This window comes from Streptopelia decaocto (assembly GCF_964273445.1).
Source record: "Streptopelia decaocto genome assembly, chromosome: Z".
NCBI lineage: Eukaryota > Metazoa > Chordata > Aves > Columbiformes > Columbidae > Streptopelia > Streptopelia decaocto.
In genome coordinates this window covers 32,988,428-33,007,833 of record NC_138657.1, presented here as the reverse complement: position 1 = coordinate 33,007,833, position 19,406 = coordinate 32,988,428, and the positions used below count along the sequence as shown (strand labels likewise).

Here is a 19,406-nt window from a genome sequence, read left to right as displayed (position 1 = left end):
GGTAGTTGAGTAAAAAGTGTGAGACAAAGAGACATGTTTTGGATTAGTGTTAGTTGTCTGACTGTGTGGCCTCTCACTATTTCATAGAAAGAAATTTTACAAATTCCACCCCCCTGCCCGCTTTTGACTGAACTTAAAATGAATTTAAAGTGATTTAAAGGTCCTGGATAAGAACTAGACATGCTTTATCTATGCATGTAGTTTGGAACACTCTAAGAGACATATTAAATTCCAGAATACTTCTTCCAAAGCATGCAAAGGGTAACAACATGTGACTTCAATCTAGTTGAAGGGCCATGTGGAAAATGACACCAAAAAGGAAAGAGAAGTAGGTTTCAGTATAATATAATAACAGAGAATGCACTGTAGCATGCAGTGACATGCAATGGTGTATGCAAACCTAAGTTTCAATATTTGTAAGGAATGTGTAACATTTCTGCTATAAGTAATCATACATTTGTATTTTACTTTTGATTGTACCCATAAACAATTTATTATAGAGAAATGTCAAAGTTATATGGAGATATTGTCTCTATTTATAATTTTCATACTCAGAGCATTTTTCATTTTCAGAAAATTAATAAGTCTGCAAAGACATTCATTTGAAATACAAAGATATATATACATATATATATAAATATGTAAGAGGCTTTTCTAGTTGATCTTCCTATTTATTTTTTTTCCTTACATTTTCATTGCATCAGCTTAATGAAGTCAAATATTGTCATTCATGCCAATGAAACAAACAGTCTGTACATTGTTTACTATGCATGGTAATGTATGATCTCAGTAGAACCTGATTATACAAGAAAAAAAAAAGTATCACTGATTGTAGTCCATGTATGTCCATGCATTCTATAAAGCTCATAATATCAGTTTATTCATTATTGGCATAGTGTTTGGACTCAAGTGACAGTGACAATTTTAATGGCAGAAACAAACCTTCATAAAGATTTGGATATGGTGTATAAAGACAAACTAGAGTAATAGTACATGGATTTGAGTCTAGTGCAGGATTTCAGGGCAGGCTTTAGTATTCAGATCAATTGAACTTAAAACTTTCACTAATAATCTGAAGGAGTAAATGATGTATTAATTAGAAATCTATGATAAAAGCACTTCTGCTATTACATACTTGCATAACTTTTAATCATAGGAAGTATTGCTGTATAAGACTTCAATTAAAATAACTGAATTCTATTTCCTTAATGTAGAATATCTTAAATTGCATTAAAAACTCACTCAGTGCCAATCTCAAATATGTGGCTGTAAATAAGGTGGTATCAATAGACTGAGCTTTTATTAGAAGGACAGGTACTTCATCCAGTCCTATTTTGTCAGTGACATATGCAAGGGTGAAAATGACAATTACAGATGCTGTAAATAATAATAATAATAATAATCATCATCATCATCAAAAGACGTAGCTAGTCATTAGAGGATGGTCTGAATTGTATGTTTAGATATTCACAATACGGGACACCATGTTTCTTATCTAAATAAATGTAGATTGGGTAGTACATCTACCACATCAACTGATGTTCATTAAATGGAAAAGTATCCCAAGAAGTACTGACCTAAGAAAAGCTTAAGAGGTCATTATGGAAAATTTCTTCAAAATGAGACGTGTGTAATGCCATGGGCAAAAGTTTGACAAGTACAATATACGAAGGTTATAGTATGTTGGTGCAAAAGGAATTGCAGTTTTTGTATTGTTGAAATTTGTCATTTGATATTGGAATACATCGTTAAATAAATGTGGTTATGTTATACATCATTTTAATGCACTTTTCTCACTTGTTTGTTTTTGGTTTTGTTTTGGTTTGGTTTGGTTTGGTTTGGTTTGGTTTTTTTTGCTACTGACTCATTACTTGATGTTAATTTTATATTTATTTTAGACTATAGAAGTGATCTTAGACAAAAAGCAAATTTGACCTATTTTCTTATTCGAGTTCAAAATGCCTCATAAAGCAGCAGGGACGACTCACAACATCAACAACGCATTTGGTCCAGGAGCTGCTAATGAATGTATAGTGCACTGGTGTTTCAAGAAGTTTCTCAAAGGAGATGAGAGCCTTAAAGATGAAAAGTGTAGTGGCCAACCAGCAGGATGCAGAAAATGTTTTCCAAGGGTTTGTAGAATCCTGAAGCACAGATTTTTCTGCTACAGGAATAAACAAGCTTATTTCTTATTGGCAAAAATGTGCTAATTGTAATGATTCTTATTTTGATTAATAAAGATGTATTTGAGCCCAGTTATAATGATTTAAAATTCACAGTCCAAGACCGTGAGTATTTTTGCACCAACCTAATAACAAAGGAAATAATGAGTAGAAGTTAGGAATCAGTTTTCTTCCAGCACACATCACTAACCGCTGCTGCTGATATCTATGCTGACAGTTTCCCTTCAAGAAAGATATGGAAATGCTGACTCTTGAAAGTAAGCCTGTAAAGTGATGCGGGAGTTGGAAAAATAAGGCTCAGTGAATGAGGATAAAGGAATTCTTCTTACTGGAAAAGTGACTTGATCATCATCTGTCTAAACTTGCACTTGAAAAAACTGTGAACGAAGATGGGATTTTTTGCTTTGTATAGAGACAAGATAACAAGATACAAAGGCTTACAGCTGAACCTAGATTTAATATCTTACCTTTCAAATCTAATCTCTGAAAAAACATGTTATTTCCTAACAGTAATGATATTTAAATTTATAAAATTATGAGGAAAAAGGTGAATTTACATCATCATAAAATACAATTAGGTTGTGTGTGTGAATGAATTATGTGATTTCTGTTTTGTTTCTTGTATATTTTTATAGTCTGTAAACAGAGAAAATTTGGAATTAGTCCTTTAAACTTTTTTATTAATAAATATATGCACTTTCTTGTTTCCTCTTTTCCTACAGTGACATAACAAGGATTTATCCGTACTGAACTCAGCATTCTCAGAACTTTTGAGTTTAATTTATTGTGCTAGATGCTTTCAAGCAGAGCAGAGGTACCACTGTGCTTTTGGAGGTGGTGGTCAACAACCAGAGTAGTAACTAGTTCTCTTCCTGTCTTTGACCAAGGAATCAATGGAAGTCACTACTACAGTGCCTAGCATTGGTTCACTTTGGATCTTCTGTCTTGGTTTTTATCTTTCATACAAGTGAATTACTCCTCAATTATATCCCTGTCGTACCTGCCAGAAGGATTTTGATGTTATCGTTCCTTCCTCTGAAGCCTCAGCTTTGGAAATGGATGTTAAGTGCTTTGTATTTGAAAAAATAACCACAGTTGTTATAGTCTCATTAAACAACTGCAAGTGACATTGTCAGATATGCTGTAAAATTATCTTAATTTAGCTGAAATACAATGCCTGAAAATTACTGTCTCAGACCCAACATGATGAAGAATGACCCTGCTGCATTGGTCTCCTAATCAATAACTGTATTTCAGGGGATTAGGTACAGGAAGTCACTTTGTGAACTCTTACAGTTCTCTTAGAATGATAGAATCAAAGGCTTATTTTGTCTAAGTACACAACATCCACTGCCTTCCCCTCATCCAATTAGCAGGTCACATTGTCATAGAAGGACATCAGGCTGGTCAAGCAGGACCTGCCTTTCACAAACCCATGCTGACTGGACCAAGCATGTAATCCCCCAGATCCTCCTCCTGGCCCTTCTTGTAGATGGGCGTCACGTTTGTCAGCTTCTGGTAAACTAGGACCTTACTGTTTAGCCAAGACTGCTGATAAATAATTGAAAGTGGTTTGGCGATCATCTCCACCAGCTCCTTCAGTACCCCCGGATGGATTCCATCTGGCCCCATAAACTTGTGTGTGTCTAAGTAGTGTAGCAGGTCACTAAACATTTCCCCTTGGGTTAGCCAGGCTTTGTTTTGCTCCTCATCCCTGACTTCTGCTTCATAGGGCTGTGTACCTGGAGCACAACTGGCCTTCTATTAAAGACTGGCAAAGAAGGCATCTAGTACCTCGGCCTTTCCCTTGTCCTCTGTCACTATGTTTCCACCCACATCCACCCGAGGGAGTAGAGTCTCCTTAACTCTTGTTTTGTTGCCAACATATTTATAGAAGCATTTTTTTGTTTCCTCTTAGAGCAGTAGGCAGGCTCAGCTCTAGTTGAGCTTTGGCCCTATAATTTTCTCCCTGCATAACTACACATCATCCTTGTAGTCCTCTTCAGTACTCCTCTTGCAAAGAAGTATTTTGCTGTGTCAGTATACTGACAGTAGTGCAAAAGTAAATATTGATAAAAGTAGTAAGATCAGGACACTTTTAGAGCTTAGACATTCTTACCTATAACAATTTTACCCTAACCACCTTTCCCTCTCCTTCCTTCCTTAATACTTTTTAATAGCAAGTATTGTTTTCTTCTGCAAGCATGTTTTCTCTTAATATATAAGCAGATCTATAGATAATAAAGAACATTAACACACATTCAATGAGTGGTCTGTTAATTTAGTTTTACTAAAAAATAACTATATAATATTATTAAATGTAGAATTATATAGAATTATATATAATATCATGTTCCTTGCAGAAAACCTTTGGCTGGGAATCAGTGGCAGAAAGTATCTGTAAGGCTGGAGCAGAAAGGGAAGTTGAAGGTATTAAATGTGGCAGTGTTTTCTCTGTGGGTGGAATCTTGCAGACTGAGACAAATGTCACTCATTTATGAAGGTCTCTTTGGAGAGACTGAATAAAGTGATTAACATCCAGGAAATTTTGGTTCTAAGATGAACCTTAGAAATGCAATTTCTTTTGGAAAAAAAAAAAAAAAAGGAAAAAAGTGAATTTATCTTTTTATCTATGTTATTGTTAGAATGGGTAGTATCTCTCCAAACATGAAGAACTTTTTATATGTGGTTTGTTTAAGATTGCTTTGTATAACATGATTATATAGATGGCTGTCTCAGTGACAGTTGAAGGAATTTACCTGAATGTGACTTTCCTTCTTTCAATTGCATTCCCAGAGGTCTGGATTGTTTTATTACTATTAATAATAATAACAATTTTTAGGCACTGAATTCCATTGCTTATTTATCTATGAAACACTTTGGTACAAATTTTCGCTTGAATAAAAAAGAAGTGTTCATTACCTGTCTAACTTTAAGAAGATTTTTTTTCTTGGGTGAAATGTAATCCAATGGACAACCTCTCCCTTTGAACAATGTTTGATTTAACAAATCAAACTTAAAACTACAATTGGAACAAACAAACCAAAAACCCTTCCCCCTTTTGTGTGAATTCTGTCTTCATTTGCTATAATAGTTTAGGATAAAGAAAAATGGTTTCTACAGACAGCCATAATGGGAATTGGAAGTACTCCAACTTCCGGTTAAGATGCTTTTAGTGATCTCAAGAAAAATTTACTAAACTGTGTTTCTGTTATCCCAGCTGGGGAGAAAAAAAAAAAAAAAAAAAAAAAAAGAAAAGAAAAAAAGTGTAATACAATATTGCAATTAAAAAAAAATAACACAGACAGTGAAAATGTAATAAACCGGTGAGAAAATGTAGGATGTATTTCATGACAAAGGACTATTCCTGCTGTTACAAAATTAGTTTTCAGATATTGCACATGTACACGGGAAAAAAATGAATGCTGAAAATAAAAGTTATCTCTTCTTGATCAGTATAAAATATTTAATTTATAAATTTTAAGTAACTTTTTTAGTTCCTTTATTATCTATAAATTCTGCTTTGTTCTCTGTAAGTATCTTGTCATTTTACTACCATTCATACATAATATAACTTCAGCTTACATTACAAATTACATTAGTCTTTCACTGCTTTTCATAGAAAAAATCCATTATACTTACTGTATGAAATTTTTTATTCATAAGATCATTGTTATTAGCATTTAATATATTACTACATTTTAATATTAAAATATTTTTCAACTTTTATTCTGAGGCAAGGTATTCACCAAAACTCAGTGGCAAAAAAATACACAATGAAAGGTTTTTTAACAGTAGAAATATTAAATAAACAATATTACTTTGAGTTTATACAACTGAACAAGGGCCCATAAGATCCCACAAATTTCAGATTTTATGGATGATTTAGAATGTGTTCTACTTAATCTTGCCAGTTATGACTCTCTTTATAAGAAATATGTGTTTAAGTCAAATATGTGTTAAGTCCCCCCCTTCTTTCTCCAGCTTCCCTTAAGAAATACCTGAAATCTACTGATAAAAACTTATTTTTAAACAAACATACAAAATTAGCCTTGGGCAATCACCAATAAAATTTAAACTTGAACTTTTTCAAAATAGTATGCAGCTGAAAAGAGCTACAAAAACCTAAGCAAAGTGAAAGACTGTGAGTTTCTATGGCTCCTATATGCAGTTCGAAAGGAATATTTGGAAATATCTAAAAATATTCCATAAAACAAACTGAGGAATGGAAAAGGGCAACACTAGTGACTAAGAACTGCTTCAAGGTGCTCACAGACGCATACATAAAACCGTTCAACTTCTCCAGTTCATTGTTTTTAAACTCTTAACTACAAACAGGCATCAATAGACCAAATATGAAGAAGTTTTTATCCTCTCTGAACAAAACTGACTTATCCCTGGTCAGGAAACAAGTTCAAGGGGAAGCACATAGAAGCAGAAGCAAGCAACGGCTAGTTTCTTATGGTTAAGTGACATTGCATATTGTGACACTGCATGCTGTGTAGCTAGAAGGCCTGAAACTAACCTGATCTAATTGTCTGTAAATCTTATCAAATTGACTTCTCTTATCCTCACTGACGAAGAGTTGACATAATCAGGATCAGCATAATGGTCAATACCTCTCAGAAAGAAAAGGAGAGGGGCACATGTCCTTTTATCTATGTCACAAGAATCTCATTGAATTCAATTAATCTTTTGAAGCTACTTACAAGCTGGAGCATTGACTGAAGACTAAATTACTACAGTTAACATATTTAAAGGCTCTATTAAGTAAAGTGAGATATGTGTTCACTCCTAGCGTAAATCATATATATTCTGTTGAAAATAGTATATGTGTTTGAGCATATTTGGTCTTTACAGTAACAGGAAAAGGAAAACTTGAAAGTTCACATGACTGAATCATAGATTTAATAAACACCCTTTGGAGGCTAGATTTTGTGGCACCTTTTTTTGATGTTTTAGCAAGTACCAGTCCTGTTGATCCAATATATGTCTCTTATTTTTAAGAGCCTCACTACTTTTCATGAAGTTTTTGGTCACAGATATTCATTTATTCAAATCAGGGTGTATTAATGGCAGCAGAGTTGATCTTTCCTCAGCATTGTAACTTCACCTGAATGGGAAAGATGAAGATTAATAAACTTCTTAGAGACTCTCAGAGTTATTACTTCTTCTATTCCGTTCAACTAAAACTGAATTTCCAGTTTTCCCTAGCTAGTCTACTTGTCTGATGATTAGAGGTTTCTTTTTCCTTAATTGAGGAAAGATTGCTAAACTGGTTTTGATTTATTTTTGTTGGTTTTGTTTTGGTGTTTTTTCATGTGACTCGCTGGAACAGATTTTGTTGTTGTTGTTGTTAAATTATTTAATACTCTGCTCATTAAACACAGTATTTTCTTTGATTAATTGATAAAACTGAAGAAGTTTATAGATTTTTTGGGGAAGTCACTCATTATAATATTTTTTCTTTCTTTGCTACTTATGTCCTGCTTTACCAGAAGTTCAATAGTTTATTAAGAAATTCATAGTTCTTGCCAGATGAGAAAGTTTCGAGTAAACAAAATTTTAAGGAAGGTGTGTATAGAACAATATAATAGCTGGCATTAATTTCATTTAAAAGTGTGTATCGTCTTGTGTTGAGATGTTTTAGTTTGAATTAAGATATGTCTTGAATAAAGTGAATGTCCCAATGCAGAACATGTTCTTTTTAGATAATTATGAACAGAGTACTTATTGCATGTCAATTTATAGTAACTAAACACTGAACTCTGACATTTGCTTATTCAGAGTAAATTTCCTCTTTTACAAATGCAAATGCATGAAAATGTGTGAGTCTATACTATGGACAAAGCTGAAAATTTAGATAACAAACAGCAGCCCAACTGTTACATTCAAACTAAAATTAGTGTCATGTATTCTTGAAGTTGAAATGTTAAAATATATTTCTGCCTGTAAATGACATTGTTTTTTCATCACTGCATGGAAATCAAAATATACACTTATGTATCCTGAAGAAATAAACCTCAGATTGTCCCACCATTCTATTTTTATTACTATTTTTATTTTAGCAAGTTGCTGCTTTGATCGAAGACACAACATTCATTTGATCAACTATACTGTTATAAACACAACTGTGCAAACTGTTTTACTACATGATATCCAATTTGAACTCCATCTGTTTTAGATCATATGGCATGATCTATGTAAATTATGGTACCACTGTATGAATAATTTCTTGGTTTACTCTGAATTTGCATAATGAGATAGTATTTGAAGTTGGAAGGGAATGATAGGCATACTTTTTACATGCAACACTTACAGTTTTCTTCCTATAAGATACCTCAGGTGCTTTATATATTTGATTAAATCTACACTTGAATTATGGTATATAGAAAGGTGTGCCTTATCTAACTTGAATAACTTTTTTCATTTGGTGATGAAACAGGTAACATATTTTTGTTTATATATCCTTCCTCCCACATGCGGTTTTGGTTTTTGTTTTCTTTTGTTTTGTTTTTCCTTTTTTTTTTTTTTTTTTTACCAGTTGCACTTCAGCTTTTCACATCTTATTCCCAGAGAAATGTCTTTCTGTCCTATTGAATATGACTAATTTCAGACATTGTTTTTAAATAGCAACTCTTATAGCTTATGTCACTGTACTGTATTAGCCAGCCCTAGGGTTTCACAGGTATTCCACACTCTCCTCGTTGTACAGTTGCTGTACAATGACTCTATAGGTCTGAGTTTGATTTGAGTCACCAAAAGGTCTCTATAGCAGCATCACACAATTAAATACATATTCTGGTATTCTTAGCTATTTTTTAAAAAGGAAAAACAAAAATAATATAAGCTACATGATGCATAGCTTATAACTAAAATTATTTGTTTAAACACTTATGTAAGAATGGACTACTTAAGTATTCATTTAGCCTGGAGGGGTTATGTGAAGTATACCTGGTAAGCTGTAAAGCATCTTCAGCAGTGACATCTGTACCAAGAAAGGGTGTCAAAGAGACATCCACAGTTTCATGTGGGAAACCACTGGATTCAGTATTTACATGTCTTCCACTTTAGGTGAAACCATGTAGAATTGTCATGCTGTACAGTTTATGTTTTCATTTGCTTTTATTAAATATGAGAAACAAGTCAATACTGACCATCTGGCTCCTGTCAATTTCTACAAAGTGTTTTGGATTTAATTCTGGAATTCTTACTAAACGTTGAGTTATATTGCACATTGTAAGCTGCAACAAGAACATATTTTAAGCAACATGTGCTAAGCAATAAAATTAAGTTGATATGAAGTTATTTTCCTGAAATAAAACACAGCAGCCGTTGTAAAATATTATTCAGAGTATATCTGTGATATATCCCTCACTTCTCTTTAATCATTGATGTGCGAAGGCAAAAAAAAAAAAAAAAAGGCCTGCAGTGTTGGATTTTTGAAAATATCTTTTACATATTCAACTGTTTATGTACCTTTCTATTATAAATTGAGACTAAAATAAATTATTATAAGATAAATACTATATAGGTGCTCAATGAGTTCTCCTGGGAATATTCTAAAGCAATATATGAGTGTCACAGAAATATATATATTAGACCATTTAGGCAGAAAAATGCATTACCCTTGATTCCTTTCTATCTTGTACATTAGGAGGAAAAAATGTAAAAAGTATAGTCAGCAGAAATGAATAATACAAAGACAGCTATCTCATCCATCCAGTGGAAATTTTGGGTTTGCTTTGTTTTTCTTTCTGAATTAAGAAGTGGTGAAGACTTAGACAGATCTAAAGGATGTTGTAAAATATTGCATCTGCTGTTCATCTGCTACCGCTTTTAAGTATTAATCACATGGTCGTATTGCTGGTGATTGATTTCATAACACATACCGCCCTTCACCAGAAGAGTAAAGTCGAAAATGTGAGTCATATGAAAGAGATGAGAAGTTCTGTTGCATCGAGTTCTGGACTCCTCAGTACAGCAAAGACATGAACCTGTTGGAGAGCGTCCAGGGGATGGCCACAAAAATGAAGAATGGAACACCTCTCCTGTGAAGAAAAGCTGAGAGAGTTGTGGTTTTTCAGCCTGGAGAAAAGAAGGTTCTGGGGAGACCTTTTTGTGGAATTTCAGTACTTAAAGGGGGCTTACAAAAAAAGATGGTGATATATTTTTAGTAGACCCTGCTCCAGTAGCACAAGGTCTAATAGTATTAAACTAAAAGAAGGTAGATTTAGACTAGACATGAGGAAGAAATGTTTTACATTGAGGGTGGTGAAATACTGGAACAGGCTTTGCAGAGAGGTGGTGGATGCTCTGTCCCTGCAAACATTCAAGATCAGGCTAGCTGGGCCTCTGAGCAGCCTCATCTAGCTGAAGATGTCCCTGCTTTTTTGCAGGAGAGTTGGACTAGATGACCCTTAAAGGTTGTTTCCAACTAAAACCGTTATGTGATTCTGTGACTCTAGATCACATACACAGATATGGGGGAAAATTCCTCTCTCTTCTCGCCTCCTAGTTCTCTTCTTGGTACCTAGGCTAACAACATAGTCTTTGACAGCAGAAAAAGGATCAGTGGCACTTGAAGTGCTTTACACGGCAAGTCTAAGTAGCTCTCTGTGTGAAACACAGCAGCATCATACTCTTTCTGGTGTAGTTTATGACTATTACATTCTCTTTATTTTCTGTGCTGTAAAGAAAGCTTTCACTAATGAGATCCTTTTCTAGGACTTACCAGTGAAATGCATTTACTCATAAGATACACTCATATTTCCCTTCACTTTTTTTCCTTATTCTGTTCTTACAAGTAGTCAATTTGTCCCGTTCTTTTTCATTATTGCAAATCTAATCTGTGTATAATGAAGTGAAAAATGAGCTTGCTGTCAGACAATAAAAGGTAGTTATAAAATTTTGTAATTTGTATTATAGAAGCCTAGAGTGGGAAAAAACTTAGGAAAGTAAATTATAATTTTATTTTTCCCTTTCATATAAATTAGGTACTCTGAACTTGTTGGAGTATGGTTCACATGAGCTTATAATGAATACAAAATATATCCTCTTGTTTGTAGTGGCTGGGTATTATTTATGAGATTTTAGAGAACTTCTACCTGTAGCAGTCATGGTTAGTATGAGGCCTTCTCTTTAGGAAGAGTTTTGCTTAAAGAAAAAAAATGAACTAGCTTTTAAAAAAAAAAAATTTGAAGGTGATAAAAAAATCCCTTGGAGGCATCTTGCTGCTAATTAGAAATGTTATTCAGCAGAAACACTTAATTATCACTGAGTCAGGAAAAGATTTTGTATTAATTAATAGTTATGATTTTGATAGTGGAAATCTGGTAGAAAAAGAGAAGCGTAGAAGTCACCTGTGACTCACCACGTATCATTTACATCTAGTCAATGTGTTTATCCTAAAAAGAACCATTTTATAAAGACTAATAGTTTACATGATTTCCCCCCATTTTCTAAACAACAGATACCAGCACTGTGTAGCTATGGAAAGACTTCCTTATAGTTTTTCTAAAGTCAGTCTTTTTTCAGCTACAACTAGAACAGATATTGATTCTCAATTTATATTTTTCAAATTTAAATGGAGAATGAACACATGCCCATTATAGTAATTGAGCTGGAGAGGCATTTAACATCCAAATTATTGATTAGCATTTGCATGGTTATGCACCATTGATTGTGAACTGCAGTTAAGTCTCTTTTTTCTGAAACACTCAAGTTTCATTCTGTATGATGTTAGGGCTTGTATAGTAATAACTCTGTGATAATGATTTTGTGCTGTGTTTTTATCAAACAGTGTTTGAAAGGAAGGAGTTGTGCTGGTTTGATTGTGGGTTTTTTTTAGCTCGTTTTATAGTAGTTGTTGTTTTGTTTTGTTTGTTTACATTTTGTTTTTAATAAATATCTGTCTTTAATGTGATTGCACATTAAATGTGGTTTCACAGAGCTGTCCTGTCATCAGGTCTAAAGAAAATAAAGAGCATGTGCCAAGGTTAGTAACATGAAGCTACAACCAGAACTAGAAGGTGTCATTTGCTATTCATGCAAATGACAGTGAGCTGTGAGCCATCTATCAGCATGATCTCAGAACTTACATAAGAAGTGGGCAAGCACAGTCATTTGAAGAACGTAACAAATTATACCCTCGTAGCCTCATGAAACATTGGATAAAGAAAAAAAAAATTGCTGCTTCAGTACGGATACCTTTACATGTAATAAAGCTAGAGGAAATATTTAGAGATATACTGCTCTCAGATATAAAGTAGAAAGGTAGATTCATATATTTTTCTAGCAGTCTCTTTGGTTACAGTTCCAGTAAATGGTGTTTATTGTATTAACATGAATGTATTATTTTTCACTGGCAGATAACTGTGATGATCAGTTAGTGTCCGCTTTGCCTCAGTCATCATTCAGCAGTTCATCAGAGCTGTCTAGTAGTCACAGCCCTGGATTTGCAAGGCTTAATCGGAGAGAGGGTGAGTGCATTTTATTGGTCAATTAATGTTATTTATTTTTACATGTTTTTTTAACCATTTTTGTACCTGTGCACAACGTTTAAAGGATACATATTTAACATATTCTGGATTATTTGAGCTAAAGAGAGTTACATTCGTTTTAAGGAGACTGGACAGGTAAAGCAGTCTCACAGAATCAACTTTGCCATGTACACTAATTTTTTGTGTGGTAAAAATTATATATTCAGACACTTGTGAACATTTTACTGGTTTAAATGCAGAGGAGTCATCCTGACTGAAACCAGAATCTTCATGTGATTTTCCAGCATAAAATGCAGACAGCTTTGGAGATATATTTGTGCGTACTCCTAAAACAAAATTTAAATTCACTTTGTTTCTTAACAAGATAATAATAACATAAATAATATACTTTCTCTTAGAGGACAAATAGAGGACAAACGCAGATTCCGTTTGGAAACACAGGACCAAGTGTTAAGGAAATATTTTTGAGAAACAGTTTTATTTTTTCCCTGGCAATTTAAAGTCTTGGTCATTGCAATTTTATTTATTCATTGAGCCTAATATTTTATTATACTTATTCACTGACACTGTGACAAACTGCATAACTGGCATATGGTCCAAATTTTTACTCAAATGAAGCAAACTTGTCTGTTAGGTTATTATTTATCTTATACTGCTACATAAATCTTCTGAAAGTTCTCTATCATTTCTAATTTTCTTTGATGTAGTAATTAAATATATATCTTCACTCTTTTTGCTCAATTATGGGACACTTTCTTTGTTAAATGCAGTTAAACTTTGATAACTTTATTATTATTATCTTTTCTGATGTGGAGATTACCCATTTTAGCTGAAGTTTAGTGGTAACTCAAATATTATACTTTGTGTCATGGATATTGAAAGAATGAGAAATAATGAATTTCTTTTAATTAGTGTAAACTTGTGTTTTCTGTTCCTAATGATAACAGTCTACTGTGAAGCTTTTTGACAGTATCTGTTATACTATATACAATCTGTCAAAAAGAATTTAAACTCTCAAAGCATATCATGAGAGATTTTGTGTTGTGTTTGTGGCCTATTTGTAATAAGTAATTATGTTCAAATGTCATGTTAAAAAATACATGTAAGTCCATTGAACATTAAAAAGATAAAAATTAATTTTGAAATACAGAGAAATCTCAGCTATCAGGCTCATTAGGCAAATATCCAGGTCAGTCATTCCTGTCACTAACACACTTAACAGAAATTTTTCTTCTTTTTTTCCTGAATATTCCAGCAAGGTTCTTGCTCTCAACATCACCGTGCTAATGCTAAGGAGGAATAAGTATATTTAGGAAGGATTTTTATTAAAATGTGGCAATATGATGTTACTGGTAAACAAAATCCCACTTGTTGATACACCTAAAACAATTCTGTGTTTTGAAACTATGGCGTTGCAAACAGCTAAGCTCTGGGTTGAGAAGAAGTCAGTTTAGATATCCAAGAGCATATGCTACTGTTTCAATTCAACTTTGTCTGGTGTTTGTAAACCAAACCCATGATCCGCAGTGTAGTTCTAGGAAGTTATGCTCAATGTCCCACCTTTTGGTAAACTGCCTGACAACATGAGCATGCAGTGGCTGGAGCTGCTATGCTGGTTTATGGAAAGAGTTTCTATGGACACCAACTTCTTTTTAATTGTTACCCATGAGGAAGCAAAAAAGAAACTGATTCAAAAGTGCAGTCCTGGGATATCTCACTAAAATACTGTCTTAGGTTAACATCTAATCTTAATAATTCAATGTTAATACAGACAGTGTGAACTGTGCTGGTTATTTAGAGCTATTCAGATACAGCCAGCTCCACTCATATATTTAATTATTATAATTTATATCAATGTATATAATTGTATGCAATTTAAATTATGTAAGTATGTAAATTAAATCTTAGAATACATTGCATTGCCAAAATAATTTCCATTCTTGGATATCCGTGATTTACTGGAACATTTGCTAGATACCGATAGTCAGAAACTCTACAGTGAAGAAGGAATATCCCAATCTATTTCATTATACTAGTGTGCAAATTTGATAAGAATCAATTTCTGTTTTGAATTATGATAATAAACAGAAGTAGGTGTTTTGGAATGACTTGCCTTAATTTGAAGTAATATGTGCTCTTAGAATCTTAACTAACATGATTTCTCATCAAACAGTACGTTGATCTTGCCAAAAAATGTACATTTATAAACTTTCTTCCATTTGGCTGTTTTCGTGTGCTATGGAGTTGTGACATGTTAGCATGCATTTTTTTTAGATTTATCATTTCATTCACATTGCTTTACAGTGTATGCACACATAAATTCTCATAAATTTATGTCTGGTATAAGTCCATCTCATGTAGATAAAAAGCAGCAGGCTGCCTAATTAGAAGATTGCTAGGTCTTTGCTTTCTCATTCTGTCTGCCTCAAGTTCACAGTACACAACAGAGTACAGATTTGAATGTCTTACTTATCTTTCATGTTCAAATATTTTGTTAGTTTAATAACTTATTACCAGACTATTTTTTTTGTTCATTCAGTCATAATTCTATAGAATTATGTAGATGAGGTGAGATGAAAAAATTGTCTCCAATAAATTAATCTCAAATAAATTAGCCTTAACACACACACACACACACACACACACACACACACACGTGTATATATTTGGGGTTTTTTTTTGGTGAGAATAGAGACTCAGTACTCATTATAGAAGAATGCATACCATTTCTGTTCTGAATCTGTATTTAATTCTTTCCTGTGAATTTTCAACTAAAAACCTGACTATATTTGCAATACCTATACATGACATTTTTATTTCAGTGGAACAAAACAAGTCATTATACATATATGATTATAAACAGATGGGTTTAGTCACTTGAGAAATAATTGTTGAGTTATATAGACTGTCAAAAAGATCTGTTACTAGGAGAAGATGACTTGGGTTGCTGTATTGTCAGTGATTTTATGAAAGCAATGAACACATAGTTACCATTTCAAAATACATTCTCTGATAATTATAAATGGTTTGCTTTTAGTATAGATAATATTCTGAAGAAAACTGACTCATTCATTTAGCCAAAGGTAGTATTTGGGAGTGATTGTGGCCTTCTAACATTTGACTTAGGCAAGCAGATTATGATCCCAGTCCAATAATATACTTACTTGGTTATTAAAATGCCAAAATTAGGGAAAATCAAACACAATTTAGAAAACTAAAAGTACAGTATTTTTACACACATTACTTAGAAATCAAATTTTTTACATTCATCAGTAAATCTACATATAAACCTACACTTTTTCAAATGGCAAAGAAAGGTACAAGTTAGCAAATCAGGAATATGAGTAGTTTCACTGAAGAGGGGAGCAGTTCTTTAATCATACAACTTTATATCTACTAAATGTAGAAAATTAATCGGAAAAGGTAAAGGGTTTGGGAAGAGAAAGTTACAGCTTAAAAAAAGCACAATATAGAGTTTAAAGGAAGACATAATAAAAATGGTAATAGCAGAAAGAGAGTAGTGAAACAGCTAACTGACTATGTTTCAGCTCTGTTTGTAAAAGAAAAGGATAACATGGTTGAACTACATTATAACTCATTATTTTTTTCAGCCCAATAACAGGTAAGGATAGTGATAACCTCTAGAAAAAAATTATTAAATGTTCTTCAAACTTTTAATTATTATTGGTGCATTGGTTTCCTGAAGCTTTACAAATATTCAATACTGAAGCACAGCCAATGAATACTCCTGCCAACTGATAAAATAACAAGAATTAAGGAAAAACAAAACAAAACAAACACCCAAAAACTCACACACTAATAGCAGTCAAATATTTTTAATAGAAAAATAGATCTTATAAAACCCTGTTTTAAATATCTGATGTTAGTAGACCTAAATACAGGGATTTAATATATGTGGAATTTGACTTTAGGTCTAATGTTGTATGACTTTCTAATTTTAAATAATAGCACAGTATCAATACAGTCCAAATTAAATAGATTAAGATCTAGCTGGTTCATACTAAAAAGCATTTATCATTACTGTTTAGAAGTATATCCACAGAAGTTCAGGGGAAACTCTGAGGTCAAGTCTGTTCCATACGTTTGTTGATTATAAGTAAATACAAATAATTTATTATGAAATACATAAATGACATGAAGACTGGTGAATGGTAAATATTCATGGCAAAGTAATTATGCAGAGATATGGTAATAGATTTACTTATTAAAATAAGGCCTTTAACTGGGTGAGTTATATAGTTTTTAGAAGAAAGAATGAATGTTATACTTCTCAAATAGGAACTATATCCTATGAAGTTGTGACTGAAACTAATGTGGGAGTTGAGCTGAATTAGCAATTCACTATTAGCATGTTCTCTAGCAAAAAGAATTAAATTTTTGTATCTAGAAATAGAAGAAAGTTCTTACTGTTCATATAGCTATATACTTTACCACTGAACTGTGTGGTAAAATTCTGGGTCCTGAAAGGGATGTTGGAAAACTAGGCTGTTTTTCTACATCAGCTCTACCACTGTGAATAGGTGATACAAAAAATGTTTAGGGGAGGTGCTTTTTTTTAATGTGTCTTTCCACAAGACACTAAAAGAAACAAACCAACCAACCAACCAACCAAAAAAAACCACAAAACAACCAAAACCTCCAACCAAACCAAACCAAACCAAACCAAACAACCAAAAAGCTACAAGAAAAACAAACAAGAAAAAACAAAGGACATCCTGGGTACACTCTGCAAAAAGCCTGAAAAAGCCAGGTGGTACAGAAAGATAGAAACTTTTAAGGACTTTCATTTCTTAAATGTAGGCATTTGGTCCAAATGAGAGTAATTTTTTTTTTCTTTTTTTCAAATAAAAGATAGGTAACATACGTTTCTTTATAGAGAGAAATAGGGTATCCCAAAGAAAGGAAAAAAATACCTGCTAGAATTAGTTGTAGGAACTATAAGTACGAATATCTCACATTAGCCACAAAGGCTGTGCTTTTGTCCACAGTTTGCCAACAATGTCGTCAGCTGAAACTTGGCACTACAGACAGTTTGTTCTGTCTGCAAGTATAAATGGTTTCTTGACATGTTATCTCCCAACTGTGATCTTTGGAAGAGCGCTCTATCAGACAGAGAGAAGGTTGTGTCATTGTTGAGGTTGGGATCTTCTAGTTTTTGTCTGCAGAGGGATCAGTATTTCATGCTGCTTGAACATGCACAAAGTCCTTTCATTCATCATTCCAATCCTACACAAAAAAAGTTATGAATGAGACTGTGAAGCATCATATCCCAAAATGTAAGGCTTCTTTTGAATTAACAAACTTTCACAACTTTACAGGCAAAAATGCAGAATAAAGTTGCCTTACAAGAGTACATGTAACTGTGGAAGAGCACTGATACGTGGGCAGCTAAATGAGTTGGACAGGGATGTGTCTGTGGTTACTTTGCCCAGTATTCACACACAACTACTTGATTAGAATATGACAGAAGAAAATCAAATACAGAAATTTTTAAGTAACCAAAAAATCTGCCTTAAAACTTTGTCTTTCCCTGAGGATTAAGAAAAACGTGTATTTTAATTGTGCTGCCAGCTTATATTTTCAGGCTTTCAGAAGAAACCTGAAAATTTTAATGTGTTAACAGCTACCAAATCTGTTTACTTCTGGTGTGTATATGAAGCTTGTCTTTTCCATTAACCTTTACCCTAGCCACTGTATATCAAATACACCTTACTGCACTTTTTAAAATTCAAAGAACATTTAAAGGGTAGTTTATTCAATATGGTACTGTAAACTCCTTTTTTTTTTAAGTTGGTATAAAACACTAAAGTTCAACCATTTTTTGAGCACTCACGCCAAGCAGGTCAGACTAGATAAATGATTCCTACCTATCAGTAGTTATTGAAAATATCAAAGAAACAAAGAATATTTTTCACACAACAAGAAAAGTATTTTTTCACTTTTGTTTTGTTTTGTTTTGTAAGAAAAGGCAAAAATGGCAACCTAAATATTTTATTTTTAAACTAAATAAAATAAGCTGTGGCCACAGTGACTTAGCATAAGGGACTAAATTATGCCTACTACTGTGTCATCAGTGAAACTTGTGTACCATTCAATTTTAGGAAGAAATCATAGATTATTTTCTTTAACTACTGCAATAATTAGGGCATTCAGTGAGAACATTGATGTCAATCTTTCAGTATATTAATTAAAAAATTGTTTTTAGTAGCATTGTACAGCTTCATTTTTTCTATAGAAAATGTTTAAAATACCTGTTTTAAACACCTTAAAGAAGATACATGTCCACATGTGAAAGTTCTATATGCTGGTGTAGGAGAGCTATAAGTTTTAAGAAATTATCAAGTTTACACCAGCTCCAGTGAAGGCAGGTTTTGAAGCAGTAGTATTTTGCTAATGACTAAAGTTAAAATTATGGTAGTTTTATTTTGCTTTGTTTTGAGTTTATGTGAGTATGTGTGATGTGGTTGCAAAAAGGCTCTATGGGAGAAAGAAAGAAAAGAGATGGAAGGGAGGGAGGGAGGAAGGAAGCGATACAGGGAGGAAGAGAGGCTGGCAGGCAGGAAGGAATGCAAAGAGAGCAAGCAAGAGAGCAAGCAAGAGAGCAAGCTAGCAAGAGAGACAGAGAAAGAAAGAGGGAAGGAAGGAAGGAAGGAAGGAAGGAAGGAAGGAAGGAAGGAAGGAAGGAAGGAAGGAAGGAAGG

General features: G+C 33.2%; 1 protein-coding gene across 1 annotated transcript in view; it reads left to right on the top strand.

Annotated features, from left to right (window-relative positions):
• CNTNAP4 (contactin associated protein family member 4) overlaps positions 1-19,406 on the top strand; it is a gene marked incomplete at both ends in the record, with an annotated part of 249,687 nt that overhangs the window by 30,966 nt on the left and 199,315 nt on the right. Inside the window, one exon of the mRNA XM_082075208.1 lies at positions 12,554-12,664. Within this exon, the coding sequence (XP_081931334.1) occupies positions 12,554-12,664 (111 nt within the window). The remainder of the gene's footprint in view (positions 1-12,553; positions 12,665-19,406) is intronic.